At 33.0% G+C, this 20,825-nt stretch overlaps 4 protein-coding genes across 6 annotated transcripts; 3 read left to right on the top strand and 1 right to left on the bottom strand.

The window, feature by feature from the left end:
• Positions 1 to 1,026: 1,026 nt before the first annotated feature.
• Positions 1,027 to 5,435, top strand: LOC111308126 (beta-1,6-galactosyltransferase GALT31A-like). 3 transcript variants are annotated; one of them, XM_022906442.2, is made up of 11 exons: positions 1,027 to 1,409; positions 2,273 to 2,372; positions 2,450 to 2,511; positions 2,689 to 2,900; positions 2,986 to 3,049; positions 3,150 to 3,222; positions 3,740 to 3,860; positions 3,957 to 4,044; positions 4,130 to 4,255; positions 4,340 to 4,449; positions 5,011 to 5,435. In XM_022906442.2, the coding sequence occupies exons 1-11, from the start codon at positions 1,306 to 1,308 to the stop codon at positions 5,157 to 5,159; spliced, it is 1,209 nt and encodes a 402-aa protein (XP_022762177.1). In that variant the 5' UTR covers positions 1,027 to 1,305; the 3' UTR covers positions 5,160 to 5,435. The 3 variants fall into 3 exon arrangements, with proteins under 3 accessions (XP_022762177.1, XP_022762180.1, XP_089621711.1); XM_022906445.2 differs by having other exon boundaries at positions 1,061 to 1,409; positions 4,381 to 4,449; XM_089765585.1 differs by having other exon boundaries at positions 1,170 to 1,409; positions 2,273 to 2,376; positions 2,469 to 2,511.
• Positions 5,436 to 9,192: 3,757 nt separating this feature from the next.
• On the top strand, positions 9,193 to 12,233 carry LOC111308116 (uncharacterized). Its single transcript, XM_022906439.2, has 6 exons — positions 9,193 to 9,777; positions 10,035 to 10,197; positions 10,291 to 10,467; positions 10,555 to 10,638; positions 11,185 to 11,266; positions 11,514 to 12,233. The coding sequence occupies exons 1-6, from the start codon at positions 9,425 to 9,427 to the stop codon at positions 11,954 to 11,956; spliced, it is 1,302 nt and encodes a 433-aa protein (XP_022762174.1). The 5' UTR covers positions 9,193 to 9,424; the 3' UTR covers positions 11,957 to 12,233.
• Positions 12,234 to 16,151: 3,918 nt separating this feature from the next.
• On the bottom strand, positions 16,152 to 16,719 carry LOC149516739 (uncharacterized). Its single transcript, XM_089765583.1, has one exon. It carries the CDS (start codon positions 16,584 to 16,586, stop codon positions 16,338 to 16,340), a length of 249 nt encoding a protein of 82 aa, XP_089621709.1. The 5' UTR covers positions 16,587 to 16,719; the 3' UTR covers positions 16,152 to 16,337.
• Positions 16,720 to 19,765: 3,046 nt separating this feature from the next.
• Positions 19,766 to 20,825, top strand: LOC149516738 (uncharacterized). The gene is made up of 2 exons (XM_089765582.1): positions 19,766 to 20,028; positions 20,531 to 20,825. Exons 1-2 carry the CDS (start codon positions 19,912 to 19,914, stop codon positions 20,639 to 20,641), a joined length of 228 nt encoding a protein of 75 aa, XP_089621708.1. The 5' UTR covers positions 19,766 to 19,911; the 3' UTR covers positions 20,642 to 20,825.

Below are 20,825 nucleotides of genomic sequence, written 5' to 3'. Positions count from 1 at the left end.
ATTAAAAATATATATAGAAATGATAAATATAGAGTTTTTTATGAATTTATTTCTAAGATTTTTTTAATATTTTAATTTATTTATTAATGAAATAACAATATTTGATTGACTGAAAATTAATATACTAATAATATATCAAATATAAATTCTATAAATATTAAAATAAAAATTTAAACATACTTCATCAAATTAATTTAGCTTACAGGAATTATATAAGAAACAGAGTAGCTGACTAAGGCACCCCTCAAAAAAAAAAAAAAGGCATTGGCTAATTATATCAATCAGCAATACCGCAAAATTTTGCATTAGATTGCTGCACATTGTGACCATAAAAATTGATTGCAACAAGCAAATTTGCTACATTTGGCTGGAATTGTTGGTTGGAGAGGGCCTGAACCTGTAAGGACTAAGGAAGGTCTTGTAATATCAACCTCGAATAATGAAATGCCAAAAATTTTAAATCTGCCCCACGTTTTTCCACCTGAGAATCTTGAAAGATAGGCAGAGATCAAGAGAAAGAAAGGAAACTGGCTCTGGCTACCTAACATAACTATATCCTTTAAACAAGTTCAAGCACCTAAGAATAGATTTGAAATTTTATATAGTTATGTTTATATATTTTGTATTAAATATAAAAATTAATATATCATAATTCATGTAATACTTTAAATATTAAATATATATTTTAATTTTTTTAAATTTATATATAATTTTTAAAAAATTTTAAATCTAATAATTTTTTATTTTTTTAAATAACTTTTATATCATATTATTATATCAATTTTTAAATTATCAAATTTATTGAAAATAATATCTAGGAATTTTGATGAAAAAAAGTATGATATTGGAGATTTTATATCTAACTTGACCTTGAACAAAAGACATTAGGAGAATATTTTGTCTAAAAAGAAAAATAAAATAGAAGAAGACTTGAAAGAAAGAGGAAAGGGCAAGAGGGGGTATTATTGGAAGTTAAAGAGCTGTCGTGACTGCTATTTTTCTTGTAAGAAAACAACGAAATGGAGCATATAACATAACATAATTAAGAAGCCAGCAGCCCACTCTCTCGTGATTTTGATTGGGTTGAGAGAGAGCTGAGAATTGTTGCCAAATTTGAATACAAAAGTCCAATTGAATTCCTATCTATTTCAGTTCCCAGGAATTATTTTGTCGTTTTCGTTTTGTTATTGCCTGTTGCTGTTAAGGCTTTCTCTTTCTCATGGGTTCCTCTCCGTGACACTTAAAAAGTTTTGAGAGTAAAAAAGAAGAAGCTTCCTTAAAGCCGAAGCTCTTTAGGATTTTGCAATGGGTTCGAGTAGACCTCAAAAGACTGGCAATGGAGTGTCTACCAGATGGGTTTCTCTCTTTTGCATTGCCAGTTTCCTCTTGGGTGTACTTGTTGTCAACAGGTTTTTCTTTTCTCTCTCTTCTCTAAGTGGAATATGAATGATCAAGATCTTGTTTTGAAGTGCCAAACTTTAAGATTTACTGTTCATTTTTAATGGGTTTTTAAAATTTAAAGGCTTTACCCGTTAGAAGCTCTTTATGGTCTCTAAGATTTGCTGTTCCTTTTGAATGGGTTATGCTTGCTTTGCGGGTTCCATTGTTCTGTGGTAGCTCATGGAGGTTGGAGCAGATTTAGTAATGCATGATTCTAGGGAATAGTGAGATTAATCTCGTTGAATTTGGTTTTGTAACTTCTGCAGCACGAGGAGTTTGTACTTTGTACTTAGGAGCTGGATTGTTTGAAAGTTGATTTTATACTCTGGATCTAAAGCCAGGAGCTTGTTGATGGGCATGAACTAACTGTGATACTTAGTATTTGTTAGATTTCAAAAGCATTATCAATATAGATAATAGTAAGCCGGTGGCAGCTAGTGAAAGAAATATCTCTGAAAACGAAAACTGCTTTTGGATGATAGGGTAAACTGGTTCTTGAACTCTAATAAGCCGGTATATCACCAATAAACTTGAGCATTAAGTTGTCATCTGATTTTAATGCAGCTACGAGTTATCACTTTACTTAGGTTTCTCTTTTATATAATTTATTTTCTTTATGCATCAAATTTTGTTCTTATCAATTGTCGTTGCTTTTGTTTCTTGAAAGGAATTTGTCTCTTTAGTTCAATCCCTGGTAAAGGTGGGATTACTCCTAGGTTCCCTTTCATTATTGGTCTGCATTTCTTAATTCAATATGTTGTTGCATTTGTTTGTTAATGGTAGTTTTGTATGCAAGTGTGCATTGACTAGTGGTGTATGGCATTGTTTCCAGATTTTGGGCTATTTCTGATCCAGTTAAAATGGATGAGGAGGCTACTTTGGTACAGAAACATCAGAGAAAAGAAGTTCCCCCCATAGTTAATTGTGATAAGGCAAGTTTTGAGTACAAAGTTGTCATAAGGTATATTGCATGCAAAGAATCTTGATGATATTTTGTATATTATAACAGGATGCTTCTGTTCAGGCAGGTGATATTCTTTCTCAAGTTTCACAAACCCATGACGTAATTATGTAAGTTTCTATGTCTTGCTGGAGTATTCTTTAATAGGTTATGGATTACTTTTATGCTTTACAAATAAATTCTTATCTTTGTTTTGGTTTTATCTTTGAACTGAAGGCCCAACTTAAATCTTGGGTGTCTAAAATGTGTTTAAAACTTAAGATGGTTGGTGTGATACATACTTTCAGGACATTAGATAAAACAATCTCCTCGTTAGAGATGCAGCTAGCTGCAGCTAGAGCTGCCAAAGCAGATAGTGAGGAAGGATCTCCAATGGTTACAAAATCAGGAATTGAGAATTGGAAGGAACGCCGGAAAGTTTTCTTTGTTATGGGAATTATTACTGCATTCAGCAGTAGAAAACGAAGGGACTCAATCAGGGAAACTTGGATGCCTCAAGGTTTGATTCAATACTCTTTTGGCATTATACCAGTCATTTTCTGGGGTCTAGTCAATTATTTATACTTTGAGGTTGTTGTTCTTAGGGGAGGAGTTAAAGAGGTTGGAGAAAGAGAAGGGAATTATAATGCGATTTGTCATAGGACACAGGTAAATTCAATTGAAAGTTTGAAGCTTTTAACTTTGTCATGCTAGTTAGCTTTCTTAGAAAGATAGTTTTGATGAAACATGTTTTATCTGTGGTTCTCAGTGCAACCCCTGGTGGCGTTTTGGATCGTGCTATTGATGCAGAAGAAGAACAACACAAGGATTTTTTGCACCTGGTATGCTCCTGTTTATCTACCTTGGACCAAGTTGATGAATTATGTTCTCTAATTTTCGCGTACAAAGCTGGGGAATTTTTGGGGTTAAGACTAATTTTTGTAGTTTTCTTTTCCCAACAAAGATGTATTTATATAACTAGAGTATGGCTTTAAATCTGATGGAATGAGGAGAAAAAGTAATCTAGTTCCCAATTAGTTTGGGGTTAAGACTTACTTGACTTAAGTAGTTACCTCTACCACTTCTCTGGTCTCACTTCTTGCCTGGACCCTGTTTAGAAACTTCTACCTGTTTTTGATTTTGTTCTTTGCTTGTAAAATATTCCAAGTAGTTCCAAAAGTTATCTTGATGAGCACTTTGATGAAGATAGGTTGGATGGTGAGATTATTGTTTGAACATTGAAGCATTTGAAACTAGGATTCTATTATCAATATTTGGTGGATGCCAAATTATAGACAAAACAAAAGTTATTTATAGTTTCTGTGAAGCTTATGTAGAATTGCATTTTTTGTTCGGCAGAATCACATTGAAGGTTACCATGAACTGTCATCAAAAACTCAAATATACTTTTCCACAGCTGTTGCTAAGTGGGATGCTGACTTCTATATTAAAGTCGATGATGATGTACATGTAAACGTGGGTTAGTACAGTCGCATTAAGCTTCTCAACACTTTCATTTCTTCTTCATTAACAGATCTGTATCATGGTTACTAAATTGATATGGAATATTATATAGGTATGGTGGGTTCTACACTGGTCCATCACAGATCAAAACCCCGTATTTATATTGGTTGCATGAAGTCTGGACCTGTTCTGGCTCAGAAGTAAGGATTAAATTTTGTAAAATTTTCCAATTATCATTTGTGTTTTTCTTTCCCACCATAGTTACCTCTTGCTCTTTGTGTGCAGAGGTGTTAAGTACCATGAACCAGAATATTGGAAATTTGGTGAGGTGGGAAACAAGTATTTTAGGCATGCAACTGGACAAATATATGCAATCTCCAAAGACTTGGCCACCTATATCTCTGTCAATCGGTAAAGCCTTTTCTGTTAATATCTTGTTATTAATGTTATTTTTATTCAAGACCCTGTTATTATTATATGCTTGTTTCTGTCTAGGCACGTACTTCATAGATATGCTAACGAAGACGTCTCCTTAGGTTCCTGGTTTATTGGTCTTGATGTTGAGCATATAGATGATAGAAGTCTCTGCTGTGGTACTCCCCCTGGTAAGATGGTAGCCATTAAGCTTCCCTTTTGTGCAGCTGGGCTATTTTCATGATTTGATAGTTTTAGCTTTTTATAATTGCTGTGATGTGCCAAAAGCAATCTATTAGCCTTTCAAATGTCATTTGTAATTCATTGCTGAAAATTATCTAGCAACTTGACATAGGTTATCTCTGCTTTCTTCTTCCTATAAAGTTTCTGTATCCGATCCTTAAGTTTTATTCCTAGGGTCTGAAAATAATACTGGCTGATCAATTATGGAAACAGGAGAAATTGTTAGCCATGATTCTGAAAACTTAGGGCACTTTCTAAGTGCATGTCATATTTTGCTCTCAAACAAGATATTTAAGATTATCAGCAATTAAAGAAATTTAAAGAAAAAAGAGGAATGGAGAAAAGTTATAGTGCTCATGTTCTTTCCAAAGGAAAACTAAAAAGGTTTGAATCTTTATAGTTAAATATTAATTCCTTGAATGTGTGTTCTTGGTATTCTTAGTTCTCTCCTGCCATGGAGAGTGTACGGAAATAATCTTTTTGTGACAATGTTTAAATTTCCTTGATAGATTGTGAGTGGAAAGCTCAAGCAGGGAATCCCTGTGGCGCATCATTTGATTGGAGCTGCAGTGGCATTTGCAAGTCCGTGGAGAGAATGGAGGAGGTGCACCAACGTTGCGGGGAGGGTGATGAGGCCATCTGGCATACCAGTTTCTGAAAGCATACCATTAACCTGGTTGTAGTATTGTGTTTATTTGATCAATGCTGTGCGTCAAACAGCTCCGTCTGCCCCGTTTTTGCCTATCAATATCTCGGGACAGTTGGTACAGGATTAAATTAATCACTGCACATATTCTCATTTCTAGAAAAGAAAATGAAAATCTTTTAGTCCTAAAATGCCATTTGCCTATCAATGTCTCGGGACAGTTCGTACAGGATTAAATTAATCACCGCACATGTTCTCATTTTCAGAAAAGAAAATGAAAATTTTATAGTTCTGAAGTGTCATTCTCTTTAAGTGAAATTGACGACAGCTGGTTGGCATCGTTGTACAATGTATTTAAAGCACTAGAAGGTTGATCAAAACCATTTAAACGGGGTCAAGCACATCATGATTTGCAGCGATGTTTTCCTTCATTGATAGGCGGACCCATATCGCAATGTTAGCCTGGTGAAGTGGATACTTTTTGGGCCCACAAAATGGTGCTTTTTTAAGTTTTGATGTAGGCTTAAGGATGTTGACATGACCAAGTCATGAGAGCTTGTTGATCAATCGAAAGGGAAGTTAGACGACGGCAGAGCAAATGCATTGGCGGAATTCTTCAGTGTCAATGAAGAACAGTTGTACATTGTTTTATTGTAGAAATTACAATCTTTTTCCAAAATCATTTTGAGAATCCCCACTCTTAAAACGAAAGTTTTCTCATTCAAATATGAATAAAACATTATAATAAGTGACATTCGAAGAGAAAAAACATTTAGTAGAAATCTAACGACCTTCAAAAATTTTGATATAACAGAGTTATAATTTAAATTTTAACATTTATAATTTTTTTTTATTTCAAGATGCTATTTTCTTTATCAAAAAAGCATATGGTAGTATTTTTTTAATTAGACTTGAACAATATCATTTACTCATTTTCGTAATCTATTGGGATGATCTTGAAAAGTAATGCAATTATATACATCACAAGTTCACGAAAGTGGCCAAAAAGGAATGCAATTTTCATGCATCACAAATTTATGTTGGATTGGCGTTACCATGTGTTACATTTTGATTTGCATAGTCAATCACAAGTGTGAAAAACCAATTAAACGTGTAGATCGTGTTCTAGTCCTGGAAAATGAAGTGTGATTTGTGGTCAGTGTTGCCAGTCAAAATAGTATGCAAGATACATAGAAATCTCAAGAGATTTTATAGGTAGGTTTAAAATAGACCATCCCCCAGAGAAGATCAACAGCTTTCCATGAAAAATGATGAACATGACGAACACATACAAAAATTAATGGACCATCTTCACCACTGTTTTCACGTTCGAGTTCAGGGTCTGGCCCCTATTTAGGCACACAGTCAAAGAGCATTTTCTCCGTCCAAACAATGCCCTCCCTCATAGTCGAAAAAACATTGGTGTATTACAATTAGAGGGTCGAAATTCTAAATTTAAAAAAAGGCAGTTGGCCTGTTCCAATTCCACGAGAAATACAAAATTTGCATGTGAAAAGCATGGACTTCAGTCGGAGAAGATCTTCTCGTGTCCATGAGGCCTCAAGCACACTATGTAATAACTGGAAAAAGTCAGAGGAGAGTCCCACTTACCAGGCCAATCAAGAGAAAAGTACATGCTGTTGGTAATTTGACAAATAATGTTAATAATTCCATGGTGGTCGGTTCTTATCAGGAATCCTAATTTCTAAGCTACATTGGGTAGCTTTTACTAGTATTTTAGGAAGATCTTTTAAGTCATAATTTTCGAGATTATATACTTTATGTATACTGGAGCTTTGCCTAAAAACCGCAGCCTTGTCATTAAAAAGTTAGGCAGTCTTATTAATATTTTAAATTCAATCACTCGAAAGAGAAAAAAATTTTTTTTTCTTCAAAGGACACACGCATAAATAAGTTCAAATTATAATTAACAGGTCATGTATTCTTATTATATATATATATATATGTTTCATATCAAACAGATATAAAATATGATAATTATCATATTATAATTTATATCAATATATTAAATTAAAATGTAAAATTTTAATTTGAAAATTAAATTAAAATATTAAATTTTATCTTAGCACGAAATTTTGAAAATTTTTTAATATTAAAATTAAAATTTTAATACTGTATTACTTGTTTTGAATTTATATTTTTTTTGGCTAAAACAATAGGTTTGTTTTGGCGAAAAAAAAAGAAGTTGTTTTTACTGGATTGATCTATATTTAAGTGAGTTTCTTATATTTCAATTTCCTTTTTTAAGCAAAAAGAAAAAAAAAATTACATCTTTAAAATGGAAAACGAAAAAAAAAGAAAGACCATGAGAAAAGAGAAACTTCTACATTTTTACAAAACATAAGTACCACGTAAGAATAGGCGCTAGGCAAACAAGTAGGTATTGATTTATTTTTCTTGATTTGAGAAGGAAATTTGCAACAGATTAAAAAAATAAAGAATAAAAAGGACCAAAATGCTTGAAAATTAATTTTGATAATTTATATATTTACGTTATTTTTATTTTATATTTAATATATAAAATATAAAAAACTATTATCTTAAATTCATCTTGATATTACAAATATAAAATATTTTTTATTTAAGTCCAATTCATATATAATTTTTTATTAAAATTTTAAATTGTATTATTTTTAAATTTTTAATAAATTTTTGTTTTATATTTAAAATCATCAAATTTATTTAAAATAATAAAAAAATTACATTTTACTTGATCTAAATATGAAATTTTGCATGTTTGTTAGTACTAATCAATAACCATATTCTAAAATATTTATAATATATGAGCTGACAAAATTAAAAGTTTATGTAAAACAACTACAAAATACGTACCGCCAGCAGTAGCAGTTATAGATAGTGTCGAAAACTTAAAGCAAAACGAGCATAGAAAAGAAGAAAAGAGCGAGCAGAAAGTGAGGCATGTGAAAAACGTGGAAACGCGGTGAGAGCGCAAACAAATTAATAAAGGGCCAGAGGAGATGCCTCGGTTTTAAGAATATAGAGAAACAAGGCAGATGCCTACTCACTGTCAGAGCATTAGCAGCCACCTGACCCACCCAAGAAGGCAATAAGCAATCAGCGAGTATTTTTTTTTAAATAAAGAAGAAAATTCAGACGTATTTATCCAGGTTTGCCCGTTTATTATTACACAGCATTTGCTAAATCTTGTCCCTTTCTGAATTTTTTATTCAGCCAAATGTTGGAAATCCTTCGATCAACACAAGATAGATAAGAAAGAAAGATATGGTAAGAAACGTAAATAAAAACTTTAATAGAAGCATTATATAATAAAAAAATAATATTTAATTAACTTATATTTGATGTATTATTAATATATAAAATTTATATTTTATTAAACAAGTAGATTATATTTTTTTATTAATGAATAAATATTAAATTTTAAAATAAATATATAAAAATTAATATTTATTTTAAAAAAATTTATTAATGAAATAATATTGTCTGATTTATTTCATTAATAAATTAATATCATCTAATTTAATTATAATATATAAAATTTATATATTGATAATATATTAAATATATATTTATATTTAATATTTTTTAAATTTTTAAGTAAAATTAAAGATTGATATATATTTTATTTTTAATTATATATGTTTTTTATTAACTTTATTTGTAAAATTTAAGAACTTCACAAATAATGAATAAAATAATTTTTATATAAAAACTTTATAAGTATTTCAAAACTTTTTATGATATTCTTTCGGACTAAATACTTAGATAAGTTATATGATAATGAAGCTAGTGAATGACATTGGGTTTCAAAGAATTTATATGGTAATCCAATAAACAAAAGGGGTAGAAGAGTCATTTAGATTAAGAATTAAAAAAAATAAATAAATGGTTTTGTATACGGAAATATCATTTATAAAAAATCAAATAAAAACAATATACTAGTATGGGTCTCTGTTCTTTGATGGGCCTACGGTAATCCAGGGACACGCCTCTCTACCGCTTATCACGAATCCTTATCCTCAAATCTATTCATCACTTGTTGTCTGTTTTTTTTCTCTTACTGCAAATCTCATATCTTCATCTGTTCATTCCAGTCACTCTTCTACTCTTATTAATTTTCCTCTACCCCTTTTTTTAAATCCTCTTTTGTCTTAAAATTGGGCTTCTTTGGTCCGATTTTAGGGTTTTTCTCTTCAAACAAACCCTTGAGTAATCGCTGCGCTTAACTTTCACTCTTTCGATTCCATCGAGGGCTTTTTTTTAAAAAAATTTTGGAGATGGGTTTGATTTCAGTTTTTTTGGAGATTTTAAGGAAACCCACAATTGGGGATGTTTTGTGCGAGCTGATAATGTTTATAGCTCCTTTATGGGTTGCTGTAATTGTTGGGGTTTTGGTTGGATGGGTTTGGAAGCCAAAGTGGGCAAATTTAGGCAGAGAAATGTTGATGGATTGTTCTGGTTCTGAGAATTCAACTCCTGCATCTTCAGAGTGTTCTTCTACAGGTTTTGGTTCCATTCCAAGCTTGAATTTGATCAAGTTTCAGTTATCTAGTTGCATCTCTTGGATTTCAGACGATGGAGCTCCAAAGGATTCTTTTTCTTTGCCACCCACCCTTCATTCCAATTGCAGGTTTGCAACTTTATCACCTCCCTTCTATCTTTTTCTTTTTTTATAAATAAAAAATTTAGCTTTTTGATTGGAAAAAAAATTGGGATTGGAGACCATGGTGTTAATATCTGAAAGTTTACTTAACTCTGAATAGTTTTGAAAAGTTACTTTGGGGACTATGTTGTTTGTAGTTGTAAATGTTATATGAGATGGAATTTTAATGAGAATTGGGATTGTATTTGATTTTGCTAACACCTAATATTTGTGTAATTGGGCAGTTCGTCACTGATTGAGAAGGAAAAAACGGGTATTGTGACAAATGAGGATTTAGAGTATTTGTTTAAATTAGTTGAAGAAAAAGATGGAGGTCCTGCTTGGATTCACATGATGGATCGGGATACGCCAACTATGGGCTATCAGGCTTGGCGAAGAGATCTTGATGTATGTTTGTCCTCTTCTATATTATTTATATTTATTTTGCATCTTTTTTGTCATTCATTTGATTGATTGAATTATGCTTTTATCATTCATTAGATTGGTCCTACACAATATCGTAGCCGGACTGTTTTTGATGATGCCACTCCTGAGATGGTGAGGGATTTCTTTTGGGCTGATGAGTTTCGACCAAATTGGGATGCTATGCTTCTTAGTGCTGCAACTATGGAGGAGTGCCCCACTACAGGAACCATGGTGGTCCACTGGGTTCGCAAGGTTCGCAAAAAATTTCTAATTGTTTTTTTTTTGGCTGATTTTCATTGTTGTGTAACATTATTTTTTAAAGAGTACTATGTTTTTCAGTTTCCCTTCTTCTGTAGCGACAGAGAATACATAATAGGTCGTCGGATTTGGGAGTCTGGGCAGTCGTATTACTGTGTTACTAAGGTAATCATCGTATACCATTGCCTGGTTTTCAGCTTTGATTCAAAGTCCAGAAGTTAACAAGCCATTCCTATTTTTGCTTTCCAGGCTAGGGGATCAGCCCCTATCCCAATATTCTGTTCTCTTACAGCATTCATAGTAAGAAATAACTTGGTTACAAACAATATTTATATCAAATTTTAGTGTGCATACCTATCTATACCATACCTTCTAAGGTTTCTAAGATTTTTTATGTTAAGAACAAAAAAGGAAAACTGTTCTAACCTCGTTAGGGAAAGAAATTATGTGAGATTGTTTCCTAAGCTTTGAGCTGCAGTAATCTGATAATTGCTTGGTGGAAACAACATTCTTTTATGAATTTTATGGTTCGTTTCAACTGAGTCTTATTACCTAATAATAATCAGATTACTATAACAGTTCATGCCATGCCTAATAATAAGCCAATTACTATAACAGTTCATGCCATGACAGCATCATGTTGCTAACTCTGTTTTGTCTAGTTTTCGAAGTGCAGAAGTTAACTTCTGAGCATGTTTCTTTGCATTTCAGGGAGTACCATATGCCTCTGTGCCAAGAAAAAACAAACCTAGGCGTGTTGATTTGTTCTATTCAAGTTGGTGCATCCGTGCAGGTATTGGACTTCAAATCATGAATTTTAGTTTTAAATTATTTTTCATTTTATGCTGTGCTGTTAGGAATTTTTAAATTTGCTTTTTCCTAGAATAATAGAAAATTGATTTTGATTTGGTACCAACCATAAAGAAAAGGGAGACTATCTAACTCTTCCTTTAGATGGATTTCCTAGGAAGATCACGGACTATTTATGTTTAAGTTAATATATGCCCGTCAATAATTTCCATGTGTTACATTTCATACAGTTGAATCAAGGAAAGGGGATGGCCAGATGACTGCATGCGAAGTGTTACTTTTTCATCATGAAGATATGGGTATACCATGGAAAATTGCAAAGCTTGGAGTTAGGCAAGGTATGTGGGGAACCGTCAAGAGAATTGACCCTGGCTTACGTGCATATCAGAAGGAGAGAGCATCTGGAGTGCCCCCTCCCCATTGTGCTGTCATGGCTCATATAAACACTAAAGTAAATGCAGAGTACCTGAGATCCTTGGAAAGCAACAGTAATGATTCATCAGAGCTTCAAACACATAATTCATCTGAGAAACCGGTGGGGAAGAACATTCCCAAACTTCTAGTTATTGGTGGGGCTATTGCCCTTGCTTGGAGCCTTGATCGAGGGCTCTTGACCAAAGCTGTTATATTTGGAGTAGCCCGAAGGTTTGCCAAAACTGGAAGGAGGTTGTAATTCAGAATATTTTTGTCATCATTCCCTGGAAGCCAGCGAAGCTGATTGCTGCTGCAATGGAGAGAGATGCTTCCCACGGATGAATCTTGTCGCTTGCCTGCTTTTAAAGGATTAAAGTTCGAAGATTTGTATTAGTTTTGCTAATGTTTGGGCCATGTAGCAACTTTGGATCCGGTGAAATAGAAAAGACCAGATAGTTGAATTTTTCAAATGGCCATGTCAAAAACGGATCTCATGCTGCAAAAATAACAGAAGTCGAGTTCCCTTTCTTCTTCAATTGCTCATCTATTTGAACATTTATAATTTTTTCTCCCTTGATTATAGTCCGCAAAAAGTTTTAGGAAGCATAGAATGCAAGGTGAATCGCTAGATTCTGATTTATAGAAGCAGTTTGCCGTTTCTAAATGGAAATTCATGACAACAAAGCGATTCTTAGCAAACCAGTCAATGTCCCCTCTGTGATTAGTCATGTTTCACGACTGATGCTGAGTGGAAGATAGTTATCCTTTCATTAATTAACTCGCTGTTGGGCTTATTTACGTGCCAGAGATCAGTTGTTATCCACTTTGTTTTTTTTTTTTTTTTTGGGTTAGGTTGACATACTGTGATAGAAATATAGGCAGGTTGGAGGCTGGGATTGCCTTACTTACAAGCTGGTTAATCTTTATTACTAACAAATTAAGACCCTCGGTATCTTTGATAAACTAACACACTATTTTACAACTGTACTGCTGGTAAAACTGGGCTATTCAGTCATTGTTTTGCCTACCTCTGCGTTTTGTGCTGAGCCGGGCATCCGGTGGTTATTTGGGTTTTGAAAATTCATATATATGAAATACATGAAAAACCAGAGTCGGAATCAACAACGAACAGGTAGGACAGGGCAAATCTCATTAAAAGAAAAATAAAAGGAAAAAGTGTTCCACTCCGAATTATTAATACAAGCCAAGTGTCATGGTTAGGCCTGGTGTATCTCGATCCTGCCATGACTAATCCTTAATCGAGTAGTGGATGAGGCCTTGTGATCGGGATAGTTGTCCTAGAATTGTGCGTGAATATTTTAAGCACAAGAATATGTTATTGATAGTGTGTGTGGATAGTGTGAACCATAGGCTCTGAGATGCGTGAGCAAGTATGAGCCAGTGAGTGAGTATCTTGGAATCAAGTAGCCAATCAGGTGTTATCTGTTAAGTCGTATGTGAGCACTCTCAAGTGAGTTGGTGAAGTAACGAGTGAAATGTCAAAATTATGGTGGCCAAGAGACAGGTCACTGGACCTGAGTTGGTTGAATAAAGGTCTTGAGGTGATTGGGAAGAAAAATATCCTTATTTCAGATAGTCTTACGATTTTCTGATAAGATGATTGAAAAATTTGTTACGTTATTTATAAAAAAATGACTGATGTTAGCTCTCTATTATCCATTGGATTAACAAGTAAGCAGGGGTTTGATTAGTCTGAAGTAAACTAATTCTAAGCTCATGTGGTATCTAAGTGGACGGGCATCGTCAAGTCACAAGTGTGGCACAATATCTCCTCGAATCATGATAAATTTGATGATGATTGGGATCGACGAGCCTCGTATTGTGCCTTTACATTGAACTATAAGGTTAGACATAGAGCTCGTCATGTCTTTCGATTTTCCTTCTTTGAGCCGAAAGGATCATAAGATGATGTTTATGTAAAAAAGACACTATCAAGCTTGAAGGATGATCAGGCAAGCACACTGTTAGACCTTTATGGTCAATCGAAAAAGGTATGTTGCAGCTAGAATAGCACATTCGAGTCCTTAAAATAGGATCGACGTGATGTCGAGTGTCCATCTGCGTGCAGCAACCTATAATGAGACTAAGGATTGAAACCTTGAGATATAAGTTTCGTGAGATAAGATAAGCCTAGTGTAGCTTTAGGCTGATTGTGACTAACATTCAAGTAGTGCCTTCGGGTTATAGGTATGATAGCATACGAATGATTCGGAGGAGCATGGTATTGAGTTTTCACTATACCAAAATGAGATAATAATATGAGAACCAAGTGAGTATGGTATCGGTTCTCATTCTAGCATGGTAAAAATTAGGGTTGTACGTCCTTACAAGCAAAGTAAGTTAGTACTCAGAATCTTAATGTATGCAAGTAAAGATATGTATTTGAGATCGTTCTAAGATTTATAAATTAAAGATTATGATGAAAATTAAATTATTTTTTATTAAATTTAAAAATATTATATGCGATTTTATAAAATTCAAACAAAAACATTTCAACAATACGTGACTTGAAATATCGAATTATTTATAAAAAAATTAAACATGAGAAAGACTTACCTCAATTATAAATAATCTTAATGCCACACGGGTTATGTAATTTTGGTACAAAGAACGTACGGCCCATGACACCAAGCATAGCCGAATTAGTAAAACTCAATGCTTTTGAGCCATCGGAACTAAGCCTAGCGGCTGCTCTAGTGCATGTACTTGAAGGGCGGAGTTGTCAAGTTAAACATTAACATGGTAGGACTGACAACAAGATGTGCTAAACTTAAGTATTTACAAATTGATCTTACGACCTGTGGCATGATCGCATCTGCAAGTTGCAAAGCGTCCCAGAGCATCACTTCGTCATTTCAATCTGTTTTTGCGGTAGTTTTTTACTTAAACTTTTCTGGCTATTCCGACCGCGTATTTTTTCAAGGGTGTGATGATGGTAGGACCCGGACCCCTCACAGGCTTCTGCTTTTGTGACGTCATCATCATTTTTTTTTTTTTTTAAATCAGATTTGTTGGAATGTGCAGTACCAACGTCCATATGTTCAATTATATTTTTTATTTAATGTCAAATTAATGTAGCTTATTTATTTTTTTTAGCGCTTTTTTTTCTCACCCAATCCCGTGAGTCATCGTCTCGGTGTACATCTTACTTGCTCCCTTTTAAAGTATTTGGCGTAATCAGATTTTACCTGTTTTTTAGACCATGCTTTATTTCGGCATTTTATTAAGTCATTAAATTGGGTTATTATGTCTAATCCTGTTATTAAAGTGTTTAATGTAGAGTTGGATGAGTAAAATGTTAGTTTTGATATCTTTTGTTACATAATTTTTTTTTGATAAAATCGATTTATTATGATGTATAATATTAATATTTATGTATTTAAAGATGATAACGAATTAAATTGAGATAAATTTTTATTCATTTCAAATTTAGCTTGATTGTAAATTATTAATAATCGAATTTGATTAGATGATTTTTTAATTTTAATACCTGAATTAAATTCGACATTATATAAAATCGTATTTGATTCAATCTAATTCGAAATTAATAAAATATTATTTTTTAAAATATAAAATATTATTTTTAATATATATAAATTAAATAAATATATAAATATAAAAATTAAATTAAATTAATAATTTAAAATATATTTTTTTATATATATCAATTTGGATAGGATCGAGATAAATTTACTTAAAATTTGATCTCAATCTAATTTTAAAATTTTTTATTGTTACTCAATTTGATCTAAAATCTGATTTAAAATAAATCGAGTTTAAATGATAAAATCATATTGAAATCCATCGAACAAGGATTGATTTGCCATCCCTATACGTGCCCAACAAAATTTTTTGTCTATCCAATATAAAATTAGTACATCTTACTTTTTTGGAACGCTTACTTAACAGGATACCTACACTCAGCAATGCTAATAACTGATATGAAATTGTTGCATACTTTTATCATAACCAATAATCAAAGTTTTTTCCAGGTCTTTCTCCCCCCCCCCCCCCCCTCCTTTTTTTCTACTTGATTTTAAACATCCAAACAGTAAAGGTTCAAGTTTATCTACTTTCTCAATAAGTGAGATCAGTAGAAATCTCAAAAAGTAGAGAGATACTTCATCCTTCTCTTTGGTCGGCAATTTTCTTTTTCCATGTTCAATTGGGAAAAAAGAAAATGTAAATCAGAAAACAAACACGGTATAGTTTGGTTTTTTTTTTTTTCGAAAAGTGTTGAGATTGACAAGCACAAAGATTATGAACTTTCTCCAAAATCGTTGTTTGCAAATGATGGTTAATCCATCCAAAGACCAAAGATCGGGCCCAAAACGCGCGAAGGAATGAGAGCCAATTGCCCCTCGAAGCCGATTTTAAACATGAACAAGCTTAAAGAATATAAAAAAATTGCTTGGAAGTTGATCCAATAAAGCTAGACCAAATTTCAACCATGGATATAATTAAAGAATATCAATTAATCAACTATATAGTTGCAAATTTGTATATATACATTATGAATTAGTTTCTACTTTAAAAATTAAAACTCCTCTGTTTCAGACTCAAACTTGTATTACTTAAACCCGAATCCAACAGAAACCCGTGAATCACGATCTTAGCCGCTAATAGGAAACAAGGGTCTCAAAGCAGTTAAGGCCGTCCAGCTCCGGTGCAAATCGGGGAGGCTTCTGTTGCTTCTTCTCAACGTTTCCTTCTTGTTTTTTCTTCATGGTTTCAGTCACCTTATTCGTCACCCCTCTGCTATTAAAGAAGCTGCCATCTTTATTGGTTGTAGAAGCAAAGGAGGGCCTGACTGCCTGTCCCAAGAACTCAGCACATAAAGCATCAAACGAACTGAAGATTGAGTTCATGATTGCTTCACTATGAAATCCCAGGAAAGCCTTTTGCTTCTTCCTCCTTTTTTTTTATGGATTGCTGACTACCTGGAAGAGGATTTAGGATTTGCAGAAGTTGCTGTTTAATTGATGAGAAACCAAGGCTCAAAAGAGGCTATATATATAGGAAAATAGGGGGTTGGCTTCCAAGTTGTTTCATTCTTTATTTCTTTTTCTCGAAAGACAAGGACTTCAGGATTTTGCGAAAAAACCTGGACGATGGCACGCTACTCTTATTCAAAAGCGTGTAAGTCGGCTCTTAGTGGGACCCTGGGATATCCTTAGGACTAATCTAACCAATTCCTATTGAAATCAGAGCCGTCCGTTCACGGTCAAAGCCGGTTTACTTTGGGAAGGCAGGTACCCGACTTTGTCCACTTTGACTAGACAATTCCACGGCCTCCATTCATATTGATAATATAAAAATAGTAGCGTTGTAGTGTTGTATGAGGGGCCCGCCATATTGAATGGATGGTTCCAAATGGAGGGCTAAACAAATATATTGACGTTCATGGGTTGGGTCCATGTCTCGTTCCGCGTGATTGCTTGCGACTTGCGTTGGTGCTGCTTGGCTGTGATTGGGGTGGATCTAGATTTTTCTTTAACGTTGAACTTTACTATTTAAGTTACAGGAGTAGATAGATAGGTTAACTGACCAAGCAATTGGTAGCCTCATTCTATTGGGGAAAACGTCAATTGGCACTAAGTTGTTTTTGGTTTTCACTTAAAATTCATCAAAATTTAAATTTTAATCACAAAAATTATAAATTTAATATTCTACAAATAAATTACGTAATTCTCTAATCGTTTTTAATGGGAAGGTAGAAGATTTCAACTTATTACGTGCATTTATTATCATCAAGTTAATAATTGGGTACCTCTTAATCTTACCTTTTTCTTCATAAAAAGGTTTTCTTAGGTAATACTAACGCTTAGATTGTATGACAAATTCACAAATTATAAGTGCGGTACTGTAGTAGCTATTAACAAATTTATGAATAGTTATGTTTTATGAATAATTGAACAACTGGATTATGGATCCTTCAACACTTGTTTTTCACCCAGAGTTCAGTTAGTAACAAATTCTTTTACTGGGTTTAGGAAACATATAGTATGACTTGTATCACATATGTAAACATGTTTATCAACAATAAGCTGAATGAAGGGTTTCACAAGAAAATGTATTTATGAACAGAAAGAAGATCCAAAGGTTTTTTCTGGTTACAAATTTTATAATTAATTGGATCTTTCATCTTTGCATATGGATGCAGAGAAATCTATCAAGTAACATAAATCTGAAATTTTAGTATAATTTATTCATATTATATTTTTTAAAATTAAATTTTAATAATTTAAAATTCAAAAAATATTTTTTTTGAGAAGCTACAACTTCCCAAGTAAAAAGAATTACCATGACATTTGTTTCCACTTTCCAGCACAATTGTCGCACCGGTGTGAGCTATCCTTCCTGCAAACTTTGATGGAAAACTTTGTCCTGCAACGAATTTGGATAAGTGAATGACGTAGTAACGAATTTGCTAAGAAAATTGCGATTAAGCATGGTTAATTTCCAACATTGAAGGCTTTGAACCATTAATATTTAATAATTTATCGGTTGACTTTCATTTCATTTCTGATTCACACCACAAAGATGAGTGGATGACGCGTAAGTCACGACTGAATCCTTTGAATTTATTACTTCTCTGGTCTTTTTTTTATTTTTTTTTATTTGATCATTGTTTATTTTGCTCACTTGGGCAACATGTTTCTGTGTCTTAATTTCTTAGTATTATAATCTATAATGGAACGTTTCTATTAGTTTCCTAATGATATCTCTTGCTGACAAACCTTTCACTTGATGTTTTTTCAATAAAGGATATAAAGACTGTTATACTTTGATATTAGATAATATAAAAATTAAAAGCCGATGTTTTGAAGTTTCTGTCATAGTTAAATGGTATAACAAAAAATAGTGTGGCATGAAATTCTAATCAACAGAAGAAGAAATGCCAGACAGTGCTTTATATTGGCTTGTTAGAAGGTCAAATTCTCCGATATTTCATACTCTTCCACTTTCTACCTTGCTAATTTTTTTTAGATTGTTAGGCCGATCCCTTTCCAAAAGATTAGAGTCCTTTATCGGGAACTACATATCAAGTAAAAATAAAAATAAAATAATATATGGGATGAAAGATTAAAAAGAAAAAAAATGAGCGAAGAAAATTATTTATGATAAATGATTTATTGAATAAATGGAAAAAACATGGATCTTCGTTTGATCATTAAATTAAATAACAATTGAAAAAAAAATAAGTAATTATTTTTTTTTCTTTTATACCAAATATAATAAAAAATAATTTTCTTTGGTCTCCTATTTTTTTTTTTATTTTACTCACTTGTTTTTTCTTTATTTTTTCACTTAGTGTAAAACAAAATCCCCAATAAGAAGATTGCACCTTACTTCTGATTTTATGAGGTGAACAAATTAGTACAACCAAATGAATTATAATGATTGAAGCAAGAGAGCGATTCATCCGCATCAGCCGAGGAATGTCCTTAGAAAGTGCCATCCCAATTACTACATGACTAATAGAGCCCAAGTGTTTCATGTATGATTGAATGTTTCTAACACTCTAAGCCCATGTAAATTGACTTCGGTCCATATTCAATGCCGAATCAAAGTACGCTGAGACCACAGTGACATTGCAAATGCCTAGCCTGGCAACAGTGGCCCAACTTTCAAAAACACTACCCCTGCCCCCTCCTACCTTTCTCTGCAAGCAAAGCATCTTTCCATTTGTTAAGTTTGATTAATGTCAACATTGCAAAATTTATAAATTTAAGGAAAAAAAAAGGATATTCCGAGAAAAAGTATTTTTTGTCTGGGGGAGGGGCCACCGTCCCTTATATGTCATTAAACCGCTGCCGTCACTTTCTTACTGCCAAGCTGGCAAGCCGAAGTACACGCGGCCTTTTTGTACTGGCTAAAGAGAGTTGGGAATGCAGTGGACTCGACGTGGCAGAGAATCTACACGCAAATTATTTGAAGTGTTTAAGAAAAGAAAACCGGACCCAAGAATAAAATTAAATTCCTTTAATTGACGAAGCTGTGGCAAATTCGGAAAATATAAATGCTCCATCCAAAGGGAAGGATCAAATGAAAGGGAGAGAGAAAAGAAAACCGAGAGTTGTTGGTCGGGATCCGGCGAAGTTCGTCGGATTTCGCCCATTTGTCATCGGAGCTTGAAAGAAATACTTACTATCTAAATTTTTAATAGCAGAAATTGAAACGAATAGGAAAATGAAGGGATCTGTACCTTTTGTTGCGACTCTGCTCGCTGCTTCAACGGTGGCTCTCACATCATCTTCCTCCGCTGGAATCCACGATGTTTCGTTTTCTCCTACCTCCTCTAACCAGGTATTCTAATTTTCGTTTTTAAAAAAAAATTTCTCATTCAAAATTTAAAACTTTGCTTATATGTTTCCTTTTCGTAACAAATTTTAAGTGAATGTTTCGGCTTCGCTTCGAATTATTTAACTGAATCTCGTTTACAATGTCCAATGAGTCTTTTTTTAAATACAATAAATGTCAATTTGAAATTTTGATTGCTTCAATCTATTCATTTGAGTTGCTTGATTTTGGATCTAGATTTTTCTATTGTTTTAAATTTCCCCCCTTTGATTCGTTGATTGAGTTTCTAATTCGTTATTATCCTTCCTTTTTTTTTTTACTCTTTTATTCGATTTGACTTTCAGTTTTTCTTTATATGATATGATTAATTGTGCCTTTTATTTGTTAAAAGTATTTTTTTTCCCCAAAGCTATGGATTAATATATTAAAATCTACGATTTTGAAAAAGTTTTTTTTTTTTTTTTAATTTCTAGTTCCTGAGTCCTGATATTGTACATGGATTGTTTAGGGGGCAAAAAACGGTGCGTCAAGGAACTGTACGGCATCGGAACAGGAGAAATTCGCGCCACGATTTGATGGGTTGAGATTCATAGAGACATTGGTCACAGCTCACAGATAAGAGAGAATTAGAAACACAAAACGCCGTCCTTTGTCTCCGTTATTCATTTTCTTATTCTTTAAAAGGCCGCTCTAAACCATACCCCCTTCATTTTTAACCAAAAAAATGTTGGTTGTTAATTTAATTGTTACTATATGAATATGGCGTGAAATTATAGTGCCGTTTTTTAGGTTTTGTTTTATCA

Source organism: Durio zibethinus, chromosome 9 (genome assembly GCF_047325235.1).
Source record: "Durio zibethinus cultivar Kanyao isolate XHJ-2024 chromosome 9, ASM4732523v1, whole genome shotgun sequence".
NCBI lineage: Eukaryota > Viridiplantae > Streptophyta > Magnoliopsida > Malvales > Malvaceae > Durio > Durio zibethinus.
The sequence above is the reverse complement of the archived record's forward strand: the minus strand, read 5'-3'. Positions and strand labels throughout refer to the sequence as shown.

What these genes read in the sequence shown, in the direction of transcription:
- LOC111308126 (XM_022906442.2), top strand. Translation starts at nt 1,306, where the DNA reads ATGGGTTCGAGTAGACCTCAAAAGACTGGCAATGGAGTGTCTACCAGA. An exon ending in GGTGTACTTGTTGTCAACAG is followed by an intron (nt 1,410 to 2,272) that starts GTTTTTCTTTTC and finishes CATTGTTTCCAG; the next exon opens with ATTTTGGGCTATTTCTGATC. An exon ending in CAAACCCATGACGTAATTAT is followed by an intron (nt 2,512 to 2,688) that starts GTAAGTTTCTAT and finishes ACATACTTTCAG; the next exon opens with GACATTAGATAAAACAATCT.
- LOC149516738 (XM_089765582.1), top strand. Translation starts at nt 19,912, where the DNA reads ATGAAGGGATCTGTACCTTTTGTTGCGACTCTGCTCGCTGCTTCAACG. An exon ending in CTCCTACCTCCTCTAACCAG is followed by an intron (nt 20,029 to 20,530) that starts GTATTCTAATTT and finishes TGGATTGTTTAG; the next exon opens with GGGGCAAAAAACGGTGCGTC.
- LOC149516739 (XM_089765583.1), bottom strand. Translation starts at nt 16,586, where the DNA reads ATGAACTCAATCTTCAGTTCGTTTGATGCTTTATGTGCTGAGTTCTTG.
- LOC111308116 (XM_022906439.2), top strand. Translation starts at nt 9,425, where the DNA reads ATGGGTTTGATTTCAGTTTTTTTGGAGATTTTAAGGAAACCCACAATT. An exon ending in ACCCTTCATTCCAATTGCAG is followed by an intron (nt 9,778 to 10,034) that starts GTTTGCAACTTT and finishes GTAATTGGGCAG; the next exon opens with TTCGTCACTGATTGAGAAGG. An exon ending in TGGTCCACTGGGTTCGCAAG is followed by an intron (nt 10,468 to 10,554) that starts GTTCGCAAAAAA and finishes TATGTTTTTCAG; the next exon opens with TTTCCCTTCTTCTGTAGCGA.